General features: G+C 35.0%; 1 protein-coding gene across 4 annotated transcripts in view; it reads right to left on the reverse strand.

Annotated features, from left to right (window-relative positions):
* The window catches only part of ICA69 (islet cell autoantigen 1-like protein), a 196,201-nt gene that overhangs the window by 106,001 nt on the left and 67,464 nt on the right, over positions 1 to 22,736 (reverse strand). For all 4 annotated transcript variants that reach the window (XM_090390956.1, XM_090390958.1, XM_090390957.1 and 1 more), the window contains exon 3: positions 11,277 to 11,460. In XM_090390956.1, the coding sequence (XP_090247082.1) occupies positions 11,277 to 11,460 (184 nt within the window). The remainder of the gene's footprint in view (positions 1 to 11,276; positions 11,461 to 22,736) is intronic.

Here is a 22,736-nt window from a genome sequence, read left to right on the forward strand (position 1 = left end):
CGATGATTTAAAGTGGTATCTTTCTGTATACTAGTACTTTCAGGAATCCTGTAATCTGATTCTGTCGAAAGCCTTCCCTAAGTCAATGAAGCACACAAAGATTGGTTTGTTATATTCTATTACTTTTTCTATTATTTGCTTTATAACAAATATAGCATTTTCCCTCATAGAATCCTTGTTAATCATCATTATAACTTTAGCCTTGATTCTTATTCTCCTTTGATAATTTTGGACATATTTTTTGAATAGTGCAAAATAAGTTTATTCCTCAATAGTTCTCAGGTTCTGATTTTGTTCACTTTTTAAATATTGGTTGTAATATTCATTCTTCATTTGTAGGGACTTGTCTTTTCTCAAAGACAGGTTTAATTTAAATTTCTCAAATTTTTAATCAGTTCTTCACCTTCACATTTTAGCATTTCATTATAAGTTCAGTCAGTTCCAGTTGATTTCATATTTTTCAATTTTGAGATGGCCAAAGCTGTATAACTGAGAGGAGACCTCCACATAGCCTTTAAAGGAATGCAGAGAACCGACCAGGGCTTCTAACCTAATGTCCAATCCTCACCTTCTCATGGTGCACCCTGTTGGCTATCTACTTAAATACTAAACGAACGAGGATGGGCTGGCAAATTTGGGATTTAGTCGACCAAATTGTATTCTTATTGGTTAAACCAAAATAAAAAAATTAGGGTACAACATGACAAAATTTCATGCCGCTAGGGTGTCGCCCGGTTAAACAAGGCCCCTGTTGTTTTTGCCAGGGAACCAGGGCGGACAGCGAAAAGTCAGCTACTGGAACAAATCTGAAAACACACCCCAACTCAACATCACCAGAGTTAAAGATCGATACTATCAACATAACAAGCCTGAATGGCAAAGAAATGGAGCTAGCTGAGGAATTAGATAAGTACCAGATCGACATAATAGGGGTGACTGAAACAAAAAAGACAAAAACTGGTGAGATCTTTCTGAGCAATACATACAAAATGTTATATTCAGGCAATGACAATCAAGGAAAAGAAGGAGTAGCCATAGTATTCACCACAAAATACGAGCCTAATCTTCTTGAATGGCAGACAGTCTCAAGTAGAGTGATGTGGGCAAATATCAGAATGGGGAATGGACAATGCGACTTATTTGTGCCTATGGTCCCACAGAAGGTTCTACTAAGGTAGAAGTGGAGGAATTTTTTGAGGCTTTAGAAAAAGCAACTGACACAATGAAAATGGAAAAGTTGGTCCTAGTTGGGGATCTAAATAGCAGAGTAGGAAATGATTGTCAGACATACAAAAATATTTTGGGAAAATTTGGAGAAAAGAGTAAAGCTAATAATAATGGCAAATATCTGTTGGATTTCTGCTCAGGACATGGACTGGTTATTACTAACACCATGTTCCAACATAAAAATGTGCACAAATTCACATAGAAAGAAGAGGCAAGGAATAAGAAAAGTCTCACTGACTATGTTATTGTTGATAGTGATGTTTTCTCCCTGGTGCAGGACACCACCGGAGTGTACAGAGGATTTGAAATTGGAAGTGATCACTATTTAGTCTTGAGCAAGATAAAATTGAATTTCACATTGAAAAAAATAACATGTAAGAAAGTTTTAAAGCGAATAAAAGTTGGGCAGCTCTCAGATGTGAACTGTAGACTAAAATACACAAAGATTATTGAAGAAAAAATGAAAGAGTTTGAGAACAGGAATCAAACCTTGGAGATTCAGTGGCAAACTCTGAAGAAAATTGATTGATTCTGCCAGAGAGGCATGTGGTGAGGTTGTCTGCAAGGATAGAAAAATTAGAACTCCATGGTGGACACACGAAGTTAAAGAGGCAGTGAAGGAAAAGAAGAAAGCATATCAAAAGTTCCTGGCAAATACGTCAGCTTTTGCTCTTAGAGATTACAGAGACAAATGCAAGAATGCTAAACACTGTGTAAAACTAGCTAAAGTCATGGGAGGATTTGGCAAGAACATAGAAAGTAAATATCAAGAAGGTTATCAACAAAGTTTGCACCTGAAAGTATCTTCAGGACTGGGGTAAGGTGGTACAACACCAGGGCACCCCCAGTCCCAAAGATACTTTCAGGCGCAAACTTTGTTTGCTCACACTTGGATAAAGGATTAAACTAAATTTATTATACTCTAACCAAGTGAAAAATAAACTTTCAACATCTTTCTCTAAATCCAGAGTAATTTATTAAAAAAGGGTGGCACACCATTTGGCAACTACTATAGGTAGAGATGACCGGCTAATGCTTCTGCCTGGTATCTCCACTCGGGCCTGGCTCCCACTGAAGAAACCTCAATAAAGGTCGAAACTAGTCTGGGTTGTGGCCCTTCCCTTAATGCATAACATTAGGCATATCTGCAAGGAGATGTATTTTGCATTATGGGAGATACTGAGATAGGAGTGTTGGTAGCTTGCTCCACCTTTGCAAGGAATGCCCTAGTGTTGTACCACCTTACCCCAGTCCTGAAGATACTTTCAGGCGCAAACTTTGTTTGCTCACACTTGGATAAAGGATTAAACGAAATTTATTATACTCTAACCAAGTGAAAAATAAACTTTCAATGTAAATGTAGTTATTTCTGCCAGTGTTATGAATCTATCCTGCAGAGTAGAATTATGTTTTGTGAAGGCCTGTGTAGGCCACTTTTTCCAGTCCTCCACTGTTGTTTTCAGAAAAGTGGAAAAAGGTTGTTTATAGTGCACATGAAAGGCATTTAAGATATACAAGGCATGTTCAAAAAAAGACAGAACTTTGCTATAAAGACTTTATTGCTCATTTTACAACATTTTAAGTACTGTCCCCTCTACTGGTGATACACCATTCCCAATGTTTCGTCCATTGTTGGAATGCCCTTTCTGTGATGGTGCGCAATTCTCTTATCACATTTTCCTGAATCTCCTCTATGGTTTGGAAACGACATCCTTTCAAAGTGGTCTTAATTTTGGGAAACAGGAAAAAGTCTGCTGGAGCTAAGTCTGGAGAACAATGAATGCTGATGTTTTGCCATTTAACTGCTGGTGAAGAATGATGTGTGAGTCAGCACATTGTCATGGGGCAACATCCAAGTCTGGTTTTCCCACAATTCAGGCCTCTTATATTATACTTGAAAAGTGAAAGAACTTTCCACAACTATCTCTCATCCAGAGTAGTTAGTAATAAGATAATGTAACTTCTTTTCTACTTGTATGGAAAATATAGCTGATTCCAGCTAACTGGGCCATATCAGGAATAGCACAATTTGGCCCAATTACACGAAGTAGCATGTAAAAAGTTTAAAAGTTGTATGTACATAACACAAACTAGACGTTAAGACAAGCTCTTCGTTTACTGAGTAGCAATATTTACTTATAGATAAACTTAAACAATTGGCTTTAATGAGATTAAAATATTTGGGACACATAACATATATACAAATTTCATTTGTATACATATTAAACAAGCAAATTCTTAACAGTTAATGAGTTTTCTAGAAATTGATGAGTGAAGTCTGTTTTTTTTTTTTTAAATGTTTTGATTGACTGTGATTGAATGAGATCAGTGCAGATATAGTAGTGCCTTCATGGTCTTCCTACATGAAATAATAGTAATTCAGCAATAAATTTTCCAGAGAACTGGGTAGTCGCCCATGCATATCTTTGGAATATCCATGACTAAATGCTTAAAACAGTGAACAAATCAGGTTTGAATGTTTTTGCTGCTTATATCTTGCCAACTACCAGCCATAAACTGTATTGCTGTAAAAGATTAACTTTTGTGCTGACCTCCTTAGTAGCTGTTAAGAACCAGATTATTATTTTTTTTTTTAAATTTCCATTGCAATTCTATATCCCAACTCATATGCCAATTTTTAAAAAAATCAGATGTTATCCACTCTTTTTTTTGTTGGCATGGTGCTGAACTGGTAAACATTATATTGAGGCCTGGCCCTTTTTCTAATAACTAAGAGCTTTCGTTTACCAGTTCCTGACAAATTTGAACAGCACAACACTGTTAACCAATCCTTTGCTTTCCTTTGCCAATTTTTAAAAAAATCAGATGTTATCCACTCTTTTTTTTGTTGGCATGGTGCTGAACTGGTAAACATTATATTGAGGCCTGGCCCTTTTTCTAATAACTAAGAGCTTTCGTTTACCAGTTCGTGACAAATTTGAACAGCACAACACTGTTAACCAAGGCACCCATCTGATCCAAACAGCATACCATTTATAACACAGGGAACCATCTACCGTGGAATGATAAAATAGCCAGGCTTCATCAGCACTAAATTTTTGAATCAAGATTATGTAATTCTTCTAGCACTCTGTGTGATAGAGGTTACTGGCTGGCCTAAGTAAACAGTGTTGTGTCCCAAAATAAACAAAGAAAATTCTTGTTATATTCTCATTTTGTTTTTGCTCTTCTAAACTTTTCCCAATAAAATGGCTGCCCTGATTAACCATGGACTAATTAATCAGAATCTACTGTATATGACTTCTGCATTGATTTAACCTTGGTATGGGTCTGGCTCCCACTGATGTGACCTCAATAAAGGTCAAAAGTGGTCTAGGTAGGGATCTTTGTCATAAAGTTTTGGCATTATGAGATACTGAAGCAAATGATGTGATGCCAACAACTTCTATATACAAGCAATAGTTGTGAGGATTGTATATACAACGGTGGTCTAAAAAATTCACGGTCTAACAATGAAAAAACGAATTTATAATTTCAAAATTTTTATTTTTCAACAATCTCCCTTAAGACTAATACATTTATTCCAGCGATGCTCCAACACCATTATCCCGTCCCTGTAGTGTTCTCAGTAAGATCTGCAAAACATCCCTCTACAGCTGCAATCACATCTTGATTTGAAGAAAAACACTGACCAGCGAGGAAGTGTTTTAGTTTTGGGAAGAGACAGAAGTCAGAGAGAGCAAAATCTGGGGAATAGGGTGCATGTTCCAACAATTCATAGTGCAGATCCCTTAATTTTCCCATTGCCAAAACACCTTTGCAGGCAGGTGCCTTGTCCTGATGAAAGATGATTTTTTTCTTCTGCAAAACGGGTCTTTCTCATGAATTTTTTTCGTATAGTCTGGTTAAAAGATCGAAATAATATTCCCCGGTTATTGTTTTACCCTTTTCAAGATAACTAATAAACAAAATGCCTTTAGTATCCCAAAACCGACTTTGTCTTCTTTGGCGCTGAACAACCGGCTTCTGTCCACTGTTTTGACTGTTTAGATTCTAGTGTGTAATGGTGAATCCAAGTCTCTTCCATAGTAATAAATCGACGCACAAAATCAGTTTTATTCTTGTTAAAACACTCCAAGCACTGTTCAGAGATTTTCACGCAAGTGTGTTTTTGATCTGCTGTCAAGCAAGGCACCCATCTTGCGCAAAGCTTTTTCATTTGCAATTCTTCATGCAAAATATATCCTACATGTTCTTTTGAAATGCCTATAGTCTCAGCAATTTCACATACTTTGACTCGCCAGTCATCCAATACCATATCGTGCACTTGATCAATGATTTCTGGTGTTGTTACACTTTTTGGATGTCCTTCACGTGGATCATCTTCAAGGCTGGTACAGGTTTAAACTTGGCAGCCCATTTCTTAATTGTTGAAAACGAAGGAGAAGAGTGCCCGTAAACTTTTATGAACTTCGAATGAATTTCTTCTGCCTTTAAACCTTCTTTTATAAAGAATTTTATAACCACACAATACTCAATTTTATCCATTTCAAGGGATACAGGCAACACTTTTGCTTCAGACAGCTGTATAAAACAAACTACTTGATATAATGACTTGCAATTTCACATGGATGCTTATGACAGATGTACCAACAGAAAAAAAAATCGTGGCGATAGTGTTGCATTCTATGGTCAAGGCCAAGAACTTTTCTGACCACCTTCGTACAGAGAATAGTGGTGAGCATACTCCATGATTAAGCTTATTCTTGGGTGTAGGATTAAAAAGAGAATATAATGTCTTGTCAAGAGTAGCATACAGTGTCACACTTCCATTTCCTTATCAATCCAATGTTGCTCAATAGAAAGCAAGTAAATACTATGTCAAATAATTCGTTCACAAAGTGTTTTCCCATAAGATATCATATTCCTATTCATCCTTTCTGAATTCTGACCCGAATGGCTTTTCTAATACCATACCTCCTTGATATGCTTAAGACCAATAATTTCCTGGCTCAGTCTTAAAGATACCTTTTATGCAAGTGAATGATCCTTATTTCTTTCCACTTCTCTGCCAGTGTCGACTTTTTTGAAGGTCAAATTCCAGATGACTGAAACGTAAAAACAATTTTCCTTTTGCATATTCATCTATTTTTAAATGCTGAAGCACTAACCAGGTTCATATTTAGGGAATGCTATTAATAAAAGTGCACAAGTTCACATGGAGAAAAGACATAAGAATTAAGAAAAGCCTTATTGACTATGGTTATTGTTGGTCATGCTAGTTCAAGATGCAGTGTACAGGGTGAACAAAGGATCTGAAATTGGCAGTGACCATAATTTAGTTTTATGTAGGATAAAACTGAGTAGCACATATAAAAACAGCATATATTAAAAAGAATTAAAGTTGAGCAGCTTTTACAGGTAAACCATAGACTCAATTATACAAATATTATTGAAGAAAGAATGAAAGAGTTTGAAAACAAGAAACAAACCTTAGAGTGTTAGTGGCAAGAAAAGATTAAAACACTGATTGAGTCTGCTAGGGAGGCATGCGTGTAGTTGTCTGCAGGAATAGAAAAAATAAAAACACTATGGTGGACACAAGAAGTTAAAGAAGCAGTCCTGGATAAGAAGAAATCATACAGAAAGTTCCTAGAAAATAAGTTAGTAGATGCCCAAAAAGAACATAGAGAAAAATGTAAGAGAGCTCTGGAGGCTATTGATAAAGCTAAGAAATGGAGGAAAGCTTACTGTAAAAGGAATCAAAGATGATAAAGGTAACACGAAAACTGAAGATAAGGATATCCTAGATGTTTGGAGTAATTACTTTAAAGACAGTTAAATGAAACAAGCAGTGACAGAAATGTAGTAGAAAATTTTCAAGAGAAATGCAAACAGGAATATATATGTATCAATAGTTGAAGTAGAAAAAGCCATCAAAAACTTGAAACGTGGAAAGGCAGCTGGAGTAAATGATATTCGACCAGAAATGCTCAAATATGGAGGAATAAAAGTTTTGCAGTGCTACACTGCATAATTCAGAGGGCCTGGTCAGAAGGTCGAATTCCAGATGACTGAAGTAGAGATTTCATAGTTCCCATCTCTAAAAAAAGTAGAATAAAGCTGAATGTTATAAAATTACAGAGGAATTTCTCTACCAAGTGTTCCAAGTAATATTTATGCAAGAATTCTTGAAAAGAGGCTGAGAAAAATTGTGGATGAGAAACTTGGAGAAGAACAAGCTGAATTCAGGCCAAATCAAGGTTGTCAAGATCAGATTTTCACTTTAAGACAAATAGTTGAGAGAGAATGAATACTGGCCTCAGTAGCAGCTGCCGTACACATGTTGTTCAAATAAGTTGTTATTTTTAGCAAATATTGGCGATATTGTTAAATATAATTGGTTGTATTTTCTTTCTTTTTGAGTGTGTTGCTAAGTGTGTTGTTTAGTCATGACTATTATTATGCAATATTATTTCAAAGGCATTCTACATTATTTCACCAATGCATTCAAAAAAAAATGGCAACCAAGACATTGATCTTGAATGATATTAATATATGCAGGATTTAGTACGATGTAGTGTGTGTCTGTGTTTCATGCATTCATTACAGAGAGTTAATGGTTTGTGGTATAAGAGCAAGAATGGATGAATGTTTGTCGGAAGTGTTTCGTTAACAAATGTAAGAAATGCGAGTTCTGTCAGGAGTGGAAAAATGAAGTGACAGATATTAAGGATATAAGTTGGGATTGTGGAAGTGTTGTTGAGATGTTTATCTGTGCACTATTATCTGTAGCTGAAGCAGCACATAATAGTGCACAAAATTCGAATGTGAGTTTGAAGGAAGTGGTTGGAAGTAATAATGTGGAAGATGAAGAAATTATGATGATGATGTGCAGAAAGAAATTGCATGCTTACATGGATTCCTTCACAAGAAAAAAGGTGAGCTTGAGCAACTGGAGAAATGATTGACATGTGGTCCAGAAGGAGGGAGAATGAAAGAAAGAGTGAATGGGAAAACAAAAAAAAGTGCAAGAAAGTGGGAGGAAAAGAGTATGGAGATTTGATGGAGATTCATTATGAGGAATACTTAATGAGAAAGTGAAGAGAGCATGTTTCCCAGGTGTGAAGATCTCCTGCAAACTTACAGCTTTGCTGTAAGTTTGCAGAAGAAAGAAGTGAACGAGTTACTTATTTTGGCAGGTACAAATGATTTAAAAAGTGAGAATTATGCAATGAGAAAGGATATGAAAACAAAAATGAAGATTAAGAAAGTAACGACTGTGAGGCTGCTGCCTTGATATATCAGACAAAACTGAGAAGGGCCATGATTGCCAATGAGAAGATGTTGTCTTCTCATTGGCAATATTGCCAATAAGGTGATGAATGTGTTGCATAAGGGAGATTTATTTACATCGAAATATTATGTAAAAGCATTTGATAGATTACCTCATGACAGATTAGTATACAAACTGCAGTGGGCAGCAATGGATAACTGATTGGTTAGATGGATTGGAGATTGGCTCTGAACAATACAGGCAAGTTTTGTATGATGGGAAACTGTCTCAAAAAAAGGAAAATAACCAGTGGTGTGCCCCAGAGTTCTATTCCTGGGTCACTGCTGTTTTAACTTATTTGTTAATGATATCTCACGTGGACTGACTGGGATCTTCAGCTGATGATACAAAGCTAGGGAGAATTATAAGGAGCACTCCTGATGTTAATTCCCTATGTGACAATTTAGTTTGGACAAATGAATGAAGATATAGTTTTAATATTAAAAATTGTGAGGTGTTGCATTTGGAGTGCAAAGATATGACTGTGTACTCTACTCATGGAACTGTGCATCGGGGAGCAGATGAGATTCAAGATCTGAGAGATGGTTGACAGTGGACTGAAGTTTAGAGGCACATTGCAAGTACTGCAAAGACAGCACATTGCACTGCTGCTATGATAAGGAGAACACTGACATGTAGGAATAAGAAGGTAGTTGTGCCAATGCATAAAGCACTAGTCAAACTACATGTAGACTACTGTGCTCAGATTTGTTCACCTGTTTTTGAAGTGTGATGTGGAAACATTGGAGAGGACAAGTGACTAAGGCAATATCAGGACTCTAGAATGTTTGTTATAGAGAAGAAACGTAAATTACAGAGTTTAGTGAATAGGAGGAAAAGAAGTAATATGTAGAGATGTTTAAGTTAGTGAGCAGATTTTACTGGATTAATACAAAAGGGATTATAAATAGAGTAGAAACAGGAAAGTGAAAGAACAAGAGTCCATTCCTGGAATTTGTGTAAGAGCGTTGAAGAAGGGCATCAACAGTAGAGTTTTTAAATGGAAAACTGTGGGTGAATGGAACACATTAGAAGAATGTATTGTGAATGCAGGGAGCACTGAAGGTTTTAAAGTTCAATATGATAAATATGTTGTTAGTTGAGTGAACCTCCCATAATAAGTCTGCTGACTCCATTCAGGTTGGTGTGATAATAATAATATCATCAGCTACCCTCTTAATGACTCAAAAAATTTCTCTACTTCCTCCATGCTAGAACATTTTATGGGATCTTAAGCACGCTAAGTTTCATTGTTAATTTTCTTAAGCACGCTAAGTTTCATTGTTAATTTTTCCATTTGTCTTATATCACCCTATTTGAAACTGATTCAATTCAAGAAATTCAGCTTTGTATTGTGTTTAATACCAAGGATCATAGAAAGGATATTTGCTCTGATTTTCTAACAAAAACAGCAGGGTGCTTATACAACAAGACAATATCCTAGCCAGCACTGCATGATATCTGATTGTGTTATACAATCACATTTATGTAAACTTTTGACAATACTGAATACAATTTTTGTTGGCCAAGTCACAAACTGGCAGCCCATCCTTATTTGTTCAGTATTCAAGTGGATAATTAATAAGCTGATACACCATACAAAGGTGAGGATTGAAGAAGTCAGTCAGAAGCTTAGTCTGTTCGCATTTATGTGAAAGTCTTCTTCCAGTTACGTAGCTTTGACCCTTAAGCTACCCTGGTGTCCAAACTGGGATCTACCATTGTCCCTCAAGGTTCCTACTTTTGAAGTTGTAACCTGTCTAGTAGGCTATAACTTCAAAGAGTTAAATGAGTAGAACATGAAACACCTGACATAAGAACAACAAAGGATGATGGTCATGAGTGTCTTAATAAATGAATTAAGTTTAGAGATTGATTAAAAATCCACCTCTTTTTTTTCTCCTTTTCTTATGTCAATTCTACCATGAAAGGTTTAAACCTATAATGCATGCATGTATACATGCAAACACATGCATGCACACACATGGGCTAAATTTTGGTTACATATGCAATGAACCTGCTCTAGAAAATAAACAAAAAACAATAAGTAGGATGATAGTCTCACAATGGATGAAATTCATGTATCACCTGAAGACTTACGAACATCATGACCACAACTGGATTTGAACCCAGCCTGCTTGACGGAAAGTTGAGACTATCCACTCAACCAACCAGGGTAAAGGATATTATACTATGCTACTATTATGTTCCTTCCAGATGGCTGCTACTATCTGAAAGATATATCTAATATAGCATAAATAGCATCAAAAGTGCTACACGATATATCTATGTTTATGCCATCACCATGAACGAGTATTGTATTCCTGAATGATATCTGACTGTAGTAACTCTTAAAGAGTTACTACATTCAAATTTAAATAAATTTATATTCAAATGAATAGGTTTTATTTTTTTTTTTCATTATTATACTGTGCTATATCTAATGATATGGTATGAAAAAAGAGCAGTGAAATATGTTCAATTAGCAAGATTAAGTTGTGGAATACAAAATAAATAAATAAAAAAAGCCAATCTTTATTGTTCACTGAAAATAAATTTCAGATATGCGATCATTAATGAAATATGTCTAACTTTAATAACTTTTGTTTACAAACAATAGTTCTATAAAATGAGATCCAAACATAATTTTAAAACCACACATATCAGAAAAAAATTCCTCTGGAAAAATCAGATCTAATTAATATAACATATTCTTAATATACTATGCATTAATTTAACTTAATGAAATTACCTCTAATTTGGAATCAAGTTCTGCATCGCTTGCAACAATACAATCATCATCTTTCTTTCCTAGTTTTCTTAATACTGCCTGCTTAGTGGCCCAATACTGCTGTTGCATTTTTGATATTGCAGATGAATCTGCTCTTTCTAGACATCTATCATAATGACTACGATAATATCCTTTGGATCTTGAACTAAGAATACATATAAACAATATAATTGACTGAATAAGTGATAAATAATGAATCAAATATTATATAAATACAGAGGTAATAGATTTTAAAAAATTACATTTTTTGAAATGGCAAGTAAAGATGGCTAGCACTATTGTATGTGATCTGTAACTTTAATGCAGTGTTTTCTTCTGTTCAAATACTTCTGAGTACAAAATATATATAATTATAAAACTGATATATATATATATATATATTGATTATAAAACTGTTCAGATTAATTTGCAAATCATCATCCTGTTTGGTAGCTTAGCCTTGCTGGATTTCTAAAGAGCAGGGATCGGCAACCTTTTCAGCCTTGTGGGCCACATTCAACTTTTATTTTTAATATTCAGGCCACAAGCGTTTATTTAAGAGAAAATAGTGAGTGACAAAAAATACTTACGTTATCAATTTTTATTATGTCAATCTTAAAAAACACAGAAATATTTAAAGTATGAGATATGAAACAAGCATGAAAATGAAACACAATGAAAAATTACTATCACGTAAAAACAAAGTAATATAGTTTATGCATCACAATATGTGTGTCTTCCTGCTTAATGTGCCTTTTGTGATTGTTTTCCCTTAGCCAGATTATCTAGATCCACTTTATAACCTGAGGTACAAATTCAAATCGAAGCATGCAAATGTTCATCAGTCAGTCGTGAAGAAATTTTATTTTTCTAAAACTCATGGCAGAAAATGCTCATTCATAAATGTAGGTGCTTCCAAATGTAACTATCATCTTTGCAAAACTGATTAATCCTTCATTTATTTTTTTTTTTGCTAAGCATCGATCAATGTCGACATTAAAAGCGTTCAAACATAATTGCATTTCAATGCTATTTTTTATGAAAATACACAAATCTTGTTGAAAATTCCATTTGTAAATCTTCAATAATACCAGCAAAAGTTTCCTTTTGTTGGTATTTCCAAGTTGCACGGGAGATATCACGAAGTATAGATATAAAATTATTTTTAATTTATTATTCATATTATAAAATGTATTATTTAAATAATTCAACATCCAGGCCATATGCCATGTAAGTATGGTCAACCTTTATTGGGCCACCAAAAATGCACGGGCCACATGCGGCCTGCGGGCCACCCTGTGCTGAAGAGCATCAATCTCTATAGAAAGATTTTCCTTTTGGTTGCAAATTAAATTTGCCAAGAAATTATACTCTTGTTGAATCCATTATCCAAGTATAAGCAAACAAAGTTTGCATGTGAAGTATTTTCACAACCATGCAACATGTATAGAGTCTAGTGACTTAACATCATTGCTTTGCATTATGGGATGCTAATACAAGCACATCCTTTCAGGAACATAATGTTATGCATTATGGGAAGGATCACTATGTAGACCAGTTCTGACCTTCATTGAGGTCTCAGACCCAGTGGTAGCTAGACCCAGAAGAGATACCAAATTAATGCAGAACTCATATTTCAAAATGGCCTGACCTACTACTTATAAGAGAATAAAAAGGTATTAGCTGATCTGATGCGAAGTAATAAAAAGGTGTATTGTCTTATTATTAAAATTCTCTGGATTATAAATAGATATAAAATGTTTTTTTTTTCACTTGATTATAAATTAAATTATACTTGCTAAGAAATTATATTCTTGTTCAATCCATTATCCAAGTGTAAGCAAATTTTGCATACCTAACCAGGCTACTTGTATATAGAGGCTGATGACTTCACATCAATTGCCTTAATATCCCATAATGCAAAGTTACATCCTTTCATATGTGTATAATTATTATTACTATTATTATACAGGACATCTCCATGGAGTCAAAAGACTCATCTTGGAAGACCTACACTATCCATTAACACAATACCTGTCATACCTCTCCTTGCACTTATTCAATATCAGGACACTCACAACCACCTCTGGCAATCTATTCCCCTCATTCACCACTTCCCAAGCAAAGAACTTAGTCTGCACATCCTTACTAACATGCTCTTACGTAACTTCCAGGGGATGATCCCTTGTTCTCCCTCTACTCCTGATGTATTGAAAAATTTCTTTTGTCTCAATCTAATAGAATCCTTTTAGTAACTTATAAGTTGCTACCAAGTCCCCTCTCCTCCTCTTCCTGTCAACTAAACTCTGCAACCCACACATCTTCAATTTATTCTCATAGGGAACATACAGACATATTACTAGCTTAGTCAGTCACATCTAAATCCTCTCCATCACCTTCTGATCCCCAAGAAAGCAAGGTGCCCAAATCTGTGCACAGTACTAAAGATGTGGCCAAAGCATAGCTTTATAAAGAGGAACACTAATCTCCCTAAGTAATCCTTTGAACTATTTCGTCAACCTTTGCAATATACCCTCTGAACTTCAAATCTCTGTCCATCAATTTCCTCATCAAACCTTGCCTCATCAATCTCCTGTAATCCATTACCACCATTATGATACAAAATATGTAATCTTTTCATCCTAAAGTGTATTACCTTACATTTTGCCATATTAAATTGATAACCAATGTCCTTTGTCCACACTGTCAATTTATTTGAATCATCCTGCAGGATATCTACATCACCTTTATCAACTACTGCCCCAAAACAATTGAACATCTCCCCTCCCACACACACACACACACACCTTTAATCTTCCCCTATTAATACACAAATTAAAGAGCAGTGGCCCTATTACTGAGCCTGGGGCACTCTGAAAGTCACTCTTCATTCTTTTAGATTCTATTCTACCATATACTACTCTCTTGTGTCTGTCACTCTTATCCATGCCACCAGCTTCATATACATTCTCATTTGCTCCAACTTACATAACAGTTTCCATGAGTAACTTTCTCGAATGCTTTTGCAAAGTCCAGCAGTATCATAGTATAACCATTTCCATTATCTAATTCTGCTGTGACTATTATAAAATGTTACATAAAGCAGGGCCTACATTTTACAAAACCATGATACCCTTATAAATATTAAGGGATATTAATATCTAGAAGGGCAGCAAATGATGCAAGTTATCAGTCTATAAATAGCCACCTCATGAAGATACTTCACCTGCAAACATTGCTCATTTACACTTAGATAAAGGATTAAATGAGTTCAATGTAATTTGCAGCCAAATAAAAATAAAAAATAAAAATAAAAAATAAAAATAAAAAAATTGCATAGCTACAATTAGCTAAGCAGGCCAAAGAACATCCAAAAGTTTTTCCTAAATTTTAAATTAAAATAGCTGAAAAATATAATTTCTTGGCAAGTTTAATTTAAATCATATCACTAAACTTCTTTTTATTTATTCAATATGTTTTCATTTATAAAAATATATCAATTTGCATAAAAAATACATTGTTTAATATCCATTGTCAAATCTGGAAACAGTATTCAAACTAACTATTAACTACTCAACCTGGTTGGCCAAATGGTTGGCATATCCACTCTCCAGCCAAACGTCTGCAGGTTTGAATCCCACTGTAGGCATGGATGTTTGTGATTGTCTGTGAAAATACTACTGTTGGTGGCGAGCAGTAGATGCCATTGGTGGACTGAGTGGTGGAGACAGAGTTGTAGAGTAGGTGCCCTCCCTTGATGAGTCTTTGGACTCCCTGGAAGTCTCACATAATAATAACAAACTTTGAACAATAAATGCTCATAGTTTAATACCTTAGATTTTATCCAGTTCACAAAAGATGGAATCAAGGCATCTATGGGAATCCTTAATTAATGCTCAACTAGAGTTTATTCATCAGTTTGTTTTATAGATAGGAGAACAAGACAAAAAAATAAAATAAATGAAATCTTTTTGAATACTCTGTCTCAACAAACCTAATTATGTTAAATGAAATGGGTATGTTATTCACTCAGCTTGGTTGGCTAGGTGAATAATATGTTTACTTACTCTTTACACCTATGAGGTACAGGCCACGAGTGTAGTGCAATCTTCTTTGGTCCAGTGCTGCCTCTCTTGCTCTCCCCTAGCTCGACCATCCTAGTTTGTTTCATCCTTCAATTACTATCCGGTACCATGTCATTTTAAGTCTTCCCCTCTTCCTTTTACCATCAGGTGTTCATGTCAATGATGTTCTTGTGTGGTCTGATGTTGGCTTTCTCAATAGATGGCTTATCATGATAATCTGCGTTTCTTTAACTCTATTATGATGGGTTTGGTTTTTGTTGTGTTGTATATATTTCAATATTTGAAACCTTATTTGGCAAGTCAATTTTGAGAATTCTGCAAAGAGATTTTGTGTGGAAGGCATCAATTTTATTTTCTCGTTTGGTTAATTTCCATGATACACTTCCATAAAGTAGTACAGATTTAACAGTTGAATTAAAAATTTATACCTTCAAGTTTATTTTTATGTTTGATGATTTCCAAATTTTCTGTAAAGTTTTAAAAGCATAGCAAGATTTTTTAAATTCTGATTGTAATGTCTTCGTTGGTACTACCTTCCATGTTGACAGTTGCTCCAAGGTAATTAAAAGTGTTATGTCACTTCTACTTGATTTCCATTTATAAAGATTGGGTCATTTTTTTTACCGTTGATTTTTAATATTTTGATTTTCTTCTCATTGCTGCATAAGCCGATTTGTTTATAAGCTTATGTCAGCACAGTCTGAATCTTCTAATGTGGTGTTAATGTTCCATCTTATTCCAGTTTTCTGGTTTCTCAGAGTGTTTCGCATTATCCAATCTATGACAATGATGAAAAGTGTTCCAGACAAGACACAGCCTTGCTCAACTCCAGTTTTGATGTCAAAACTTTTGGAAGTTATTCCATTTACTACATTCATCCTGTACTTCCATCATACAAATTTTTTACGATATTTATTATTTTGTCAGAGAATACATACATTTTCAGGATCTTCCATAGACATTCTCTGTCTATGCTGTCGAATGCTTTAGCAAAATCAATGAAGTTGAGATATATAGTTAAATTTAATTCAACACTTTATTCAACTATCATCATCATCAAATTCCTGATATATACCCTCAGGGGTTGTACAGGATATGATAGTACTACATGAAAAATTTACATCATTACTAACTTTCTATCTACAATTTTCCTCCAAATCAGTCTGTTACTTGTCAAGACTCCAACATTATCAGACCTTATATTTCTATCTTTTAATGCACTTTGTACCGTATCAACCCACCTATATCTTGGTCTTCCTCTGGGTCGTTTTCCTGCCAACCTGGCAGAGAACACTTGTTCTGCTAATCTTTCTTCACCCATTCTGTTTAAGTGACCATACCACCTGAGATTAGCTCTGCTAACACATTCTGGATGCTGACAATGTCAAGTTCTATCCTAATATCCTGGTTTTTAATATGATATTGCCATTGATGCCATCTGTCCATGCCCTAATCTTTATCAGGACTCTCATATCTGCAGTCTCTAGTCTTTGGTCAAGTGTTTTACTTCTGACCCAGCTCTCAGATCCATAAGTTAAAATTGGTTTAAACAATGTCTTGTATACAGCTCATTTACTGTTTTGGCTAATTTCTCCCTTATTCCATATAAATTTATTCAGTTGACTTTCTACCATACCAGCTTTGTTGATTCTGTTGTCTATTTCCATATTTAATTTACCATCTTCACTAAAAATCGTGCCTAAGTAGCTGAAATGTTTTACTTGTTCTTTAAGTTCTCATTCACAATGCAGTTGATATTTTCAGTGTTCCTGCCCATTTTCATTGTCTTTTTAATGCTGACTTCATACCATATCTATTACAATATGGTATTCAATTAGTCAGAGAATCTTGCAGACTTGTAGCAGATTTATACATCTAAATAAATCCCCTACAAGTCTGCAAGATTTCCTGACTAATTTACTAACATCATCTGCATAAAGCAAAGAGCTGAGATTAACACCTCCAATTTTTATATCAGGATTAATACCACTTTCCATCATAATGTGATTATTATAGATTATGAATAACAGAGGGGATAATGTACATCCTTGTCTGACACCAGATTTAACATTAAACCATCTTTCTGTACTTCCTTCAATTCTAACTGCTGACTTACTCAAATAAAGACTAAGTATTGCTTGATATAATGCCCAAATAACACCATATAACTGTAGCATTTGGAATAGCTCCTCTCTTGGCACCTTGTCATATGCTTTTTCCAGATCTATAAAACTTAAATACAGATCTTTGTTATATTCCCATAATTTCTCAACTATCTGTCGTAAAGTGAAAATCTGATCCTGACAGCCTCTATTTGGCCTGAATCCAGTCTGTTCTTCACCAAGCTTCTCTTCCACAATCCTTCATAACCATTTCTCAAGTATACTTGCATATATCTTACCAGGAACACTCAGTAATATAATGCCTCTATAATTCTCACATTCAGTTTTATATCCCTTTTTTATATATGGGTACTATGAGAGCTCTACTCCAATTATCTGGAATTCATCCCTCTGTCCAGGCCTTCTGAACTATGCAGTGCAGCCACTGTACGACTTATATATATCCATACTTGAGCATTTCTGGTGTCGAATATCATCTACCCCTACTGCCGTTCCACATTTCAGGCTTTTGATAGCTTTTTCTACTAGAAGTATGGTTATGTATTCCTGACTGAATGCCTGGTCAGTGTTTTTTACCACTGTGCTGTCATCACTGCTTGTTTCATTTAGCAGTTTTTCAAAGTAATTACTCCATACTTAAAGAATATCTTTTTCTCACCTTTATCATCTCTAATTCCTTTTACAGCACTTTTTCCTCCATTTCTGAGCTTCTTCAGCAACCGCCAGAATATCTTGTCACCTTCTTGATATTTATTTTCTATGTTCTTGCCAAAGTCTTCCCATGAATTTTGTTTAGCTAGTTTAAAACAGTGTTTCGCTTTCTTACATTTGTCTCTGTATTCTCTAAGAGTAAAAGCTGACTTATTTGCCAGGAACTTTTGATATGATTTCTTCTTTTCCTTCACTGCCTCTTTAACTTCCTGTGTCAACCATGGAGTCCTGATTTTTCTATCCTTGCAGACAAACTCACCACATGCCTCTCTGGCAGAATCAATCAATGTTTTCTTCCGAGTTTGCCACTGAGTCTCCAAGGTTTGATTCCTGTTCTCAAACTCTTTCATTTTTTCTTCAATAATCTTTGTGTATTTTAGTCTACAGTTCACATCTGAGAGTTGCCCAACTTTTATTCGCTTTAAAACTTTCTTACATGTTATTCTTTTCAATATGAAATTCAATTTTATCCTGCTCAAGACTAAATAGTGATCACTTCCAATTTCAAATACTCTGTACATTCTGGTGTCCTGCACCAGGGAGAAAACATCACTGTCAACAATAACATAGTCAATGAGACTTTTCTTATTCCTTGCCTCTTCTCTCCATGTGAATTTGTGCATATTTTTATGTTGGATCATGGTGTTAGTAATAACCAGTCCATGTCCTGAACAGAAATCCAAAAGGTATTTGCCATTATTATTAGCTTTGCTCTTTTCCCTAAATTTTCCCAAAATATTTTTGTATGTCTGTCAATCATTTCCTACTCAGCTATTCAGATCCCCAACAAGGACCAACTTTTCCTTTTTCATTGTGTCAGCTGCTTTTTCTAAAGCATCAAAAAATTCCTCCACTTCTACCTTAGTAGAAACTTCTGTGGGACCATAGGCACAAATAAGTCACACTGCCCACTTCCCCATTCTCATATTTGCTCACATCACTCTACTTGAGACTGCCTGGCATTCAAGAAGATTACCCTCGTATTTAGTGTTGAATACTATGGCTATTCCTTTTTTTCCTCGATTGTCATTGCCTGAATTTTGTATTTATTGCTCAGAAAGATCTCACCAGTTTTTGTCTTTTTTGTATTGTCTCCATTTCTTTGCCATTCAGGTTTCATATGTTGATAGTACCGATCTGGAACTCTGGTGATGTTGAGTTGGGATAAGTTTTAGGATTTGTTCGAGTAGCTGACTTTTTGTTGTTTGCCCTAGTAACCTGGTGAAAACAACGGGAGCCTTGTTTAACCGGGTGACGCGCCAGCCAGCATGAAATTCTGTCATGTTGTACCATCATTTGAAATTTTGGTTTAAGCCAATAAGATACAATTTGGTCGGCTAAATCCCAATTTGCCAGCCCATCCTCATCCATTCAGTATCCAGGTAGATACTTAACAGGGTGCACCACAAGAAGGTGAGGATTGGACATTTGGTCAGAAGCCCTGGCCGGTTCTCCACATTCCTTTGAAGGCTATGTGGAGGTCTACTCTCAGTTATACAGCTTTGACCCTTAAGCACTCCTTGCTCAATTATGCTTCTAAGAATAAAAATTTGATTCAATGTTCTTCTTCCATTTCTAAAACCTGCTTGTTCTAGTTCTCAGTATTTTCTCAGTGCTATCTTTTATTCTATTTATTATGATTCTAGTAAAGATCTTTGATGGTACTGACAATAGGCTGATTCCTCTCCAGTTGATGCAATCTGTAAGTTCATCTTTTTTTGGAATTTTGACTATTTGTGATTCTTTCCAGGTACTCGGAGCCTTCTCAGATGCCCATATGAGATTAAACAGTTTGTACAGTATAGTTACTGATGTTTTTAGGTCAGCTTTGAGCAGTTTACATCAAGTTCAAATTCATTTAATATCTCCTCAAAAGGAGACTCAATATTTGGATTTATAGAATCATGTTTAACATTTAATAGTTCTTCAAAGTAGTCTTTCCATCTTTGTTTGACTTCTTGCTCTTGAGTTAATAGTTGACCATTTTTATCTTTAACCCCACATTCATTCTTCTGGTAGGTTCCTCCAAGTTGTCTTCTAATTTTGTAAACTGCTCCAAGATTTCCAGTATAATCTGCTCTCTGAGCATCATTGGCAAACAACTGATAGTAGTTTCTCTTGTCATTTGTGGTGGAGCGCTTCACCATCTTATGTACTTCTTGGTATTGCTTCTGATATATTGTCTGCGTAATATCTTTCTGACTTGGAGTTATTTATTTTCTCTTTTATCTTCTTCCTTTCTTCAATTAGTTTTAATGTACTTCCTGTAATCCATTCTTTGTGTAACTTCCTAATTGCCACTCCTAAAATATCTTCTGCAGTTTTGTTAAAGACTTGTTTACACTTTTCCCAGTTGGCTTCAATCTTATTTCCTCACCATTTTCATTTGATTCTTCCAAAACTGAGAATGTATTCTTCAGTTCATTGGAAAATTTCTCTTTGTTTATTTTTTTCCCTTCAATTTATTAATGTTATATTTAATTTGCTTATTTTTTCTTAGTTTTGAATTTCTTGCTAACTTTAGTTTGACTACTGCAGTTAGCAGAAAATGGTCTGAAGCTACATCAGCTCCTATTTTGACCCTTACATCTTGTAATGTCCTCTTGAAAGTATTACATATAGCAATGTGACCAATCTGATTTTTTGTTTTTGCATCATAAAATCCCTGCTATTTTATGAATTTCCTTATGTTTGAAGATGATACCTCCTATGATGAGGTTATTTAATTCACAGAAAGATGTAAAAAGTTCTCCATTTTCATTTTGTTCACCACTCGCTTCATTTCCTGTTGCACGTTCTTCATCCATCTTTCTTTTTTCCTACTTTAGTGTTCATGTCTCCAATCAAAATTAGTAAATCGTGTTGAGGAACTCTGTCAATCATTATTTGAAATTGATCATAGAATCGTTCTCCATTTCTTCAGCATCATTTGTGGGTGCATATGCTTGTACGATGATCAATTTCGTGAACCTGGAGAAAAATCTAGCTTTAATTGATTACTTACTGGGTTCCAATTCATCCATCCATCCATCCATCAGGCTTTTCCTTGCTTTCTCACTTACAATCACTGCAACTCCTTTTCTCGTGTCTGTCATCATCTCCAGAATACAATATGCAGTATCTGTCAGTTGTTCTTATCTTATCAAAGCCTGTCCATCTTGTTTCAGGAATTCCTAAGGTATCAATACCATATTTACTCATCTCGTTGACAATCTGCTTAGTTTTCCAATTTGATACATTGTACGAATGTTCCATGTTCCGATTTTAAGTTTAATTTTAGGGTAAGTGATTGACCTCATCTGCAAGTTTGGTTCCATAAGGCTTGTTGGCTTATGGAACCTCTCTAAAAGTCCTGTAAATAGTCATCTATCAGGGGACTATGGGTCGCAGCACTCTGCCCAAGGGATTTCTTGCTTCACTCATGGTTTTCTGTATCAGGAATTTTTTTTTTTTTTTTTTTTTTTTTTTTTTTTTTTTTTTTTTTTTTACGGGGATGAGTGATTAGCCCATTGCTCAACCTTCCTCTTTTACCTGGGCTTAGGATCAGCACAGGGATGAGCATATGAGCATAAGCTCCACCTATGGCAGAGTTGATTGAATAATATTATACCCATTCTCAAACCAATAGAATGCGAGTTTGAATTTCAAATCTAGCATGGACTCATGGTATACACAGTTTACAGTCTTTTCCGATTAATTTTTTATTTTTATTTTCTGAAATTAGAGTATACATAGTACTTAACTTTTCTAAACTTAATAATAAATATTTCATACCAAAATTAACAGTACAATATTAGCATTAAACTAACAATGCTATTTAAAAAGACAGAATAGTGAATACAATTATCAGTTAACGTACAAGAGTGTGGAACACTTACTAGAAGGATCATATAAAACATTTAATTATCATTTCTGATATTTGCATAGGATGAGAATATTTCAAACTTTCATGAAAGAGAGGCAAACATTCCAATTTAGATTAGTCTAATAGACCCTCTGAACATGCTTTGAAAAAGACATTCAAATTTAAAACTACTTCTACAGAGAAGGCAAACATCATTCCAGAGGATATTGTGTTAGGTATTAATACTCTGTTCTGCAAGAGCAGACTTCTGAGGTTTGAAGCACTCAATGTTTACTAGTCCGTTTTGTTTTTTCACAGACCAACCAGTCTGTCCAAAGTATGTTAAATGACCCTCACAAGGAATATGGTAAACAGAGACTTGACTAGCAAGAAATTAAAATTTTGTGAACTAGAAAACAAGTGGATACCAAGTGAACCCTCTTCCAGATTCTGCTGAAAGCTTCAGAATGCCTGAAATAATATGGGATCAGGACTCTGTATTCTATAGTAGTAGTATCACTGAGTATAGAACTGTAAGAATAACATCCAATGAACATGATGAGGGTTATCAGCAGGTCAATCCTCAGAACAATTCCTTTTTTTTAAGTGAACTAAATATGCAGATGTAACCTGTTGTTTTGATGTGGTTTACTCATTTCCAAAATGAGACCAAATGGCA

This window comes from Typopeltis vanoorti, chromosome 3 (assembly GCF_054136105.1).
Source record: "Typopeltis vanoorti isolate ZY-2024b chromosome 3, IOZ_Tvanoo_1.0, whole genome shotgun sequence".
Classification (NCBI taxonomy): domain Eukaryota; kingdom Metazoa; phylum Arthropoda; class Arachnida; order Uropygi; family Thelyphonidae; genus Typopeltis; species Typopeltis vanoorti.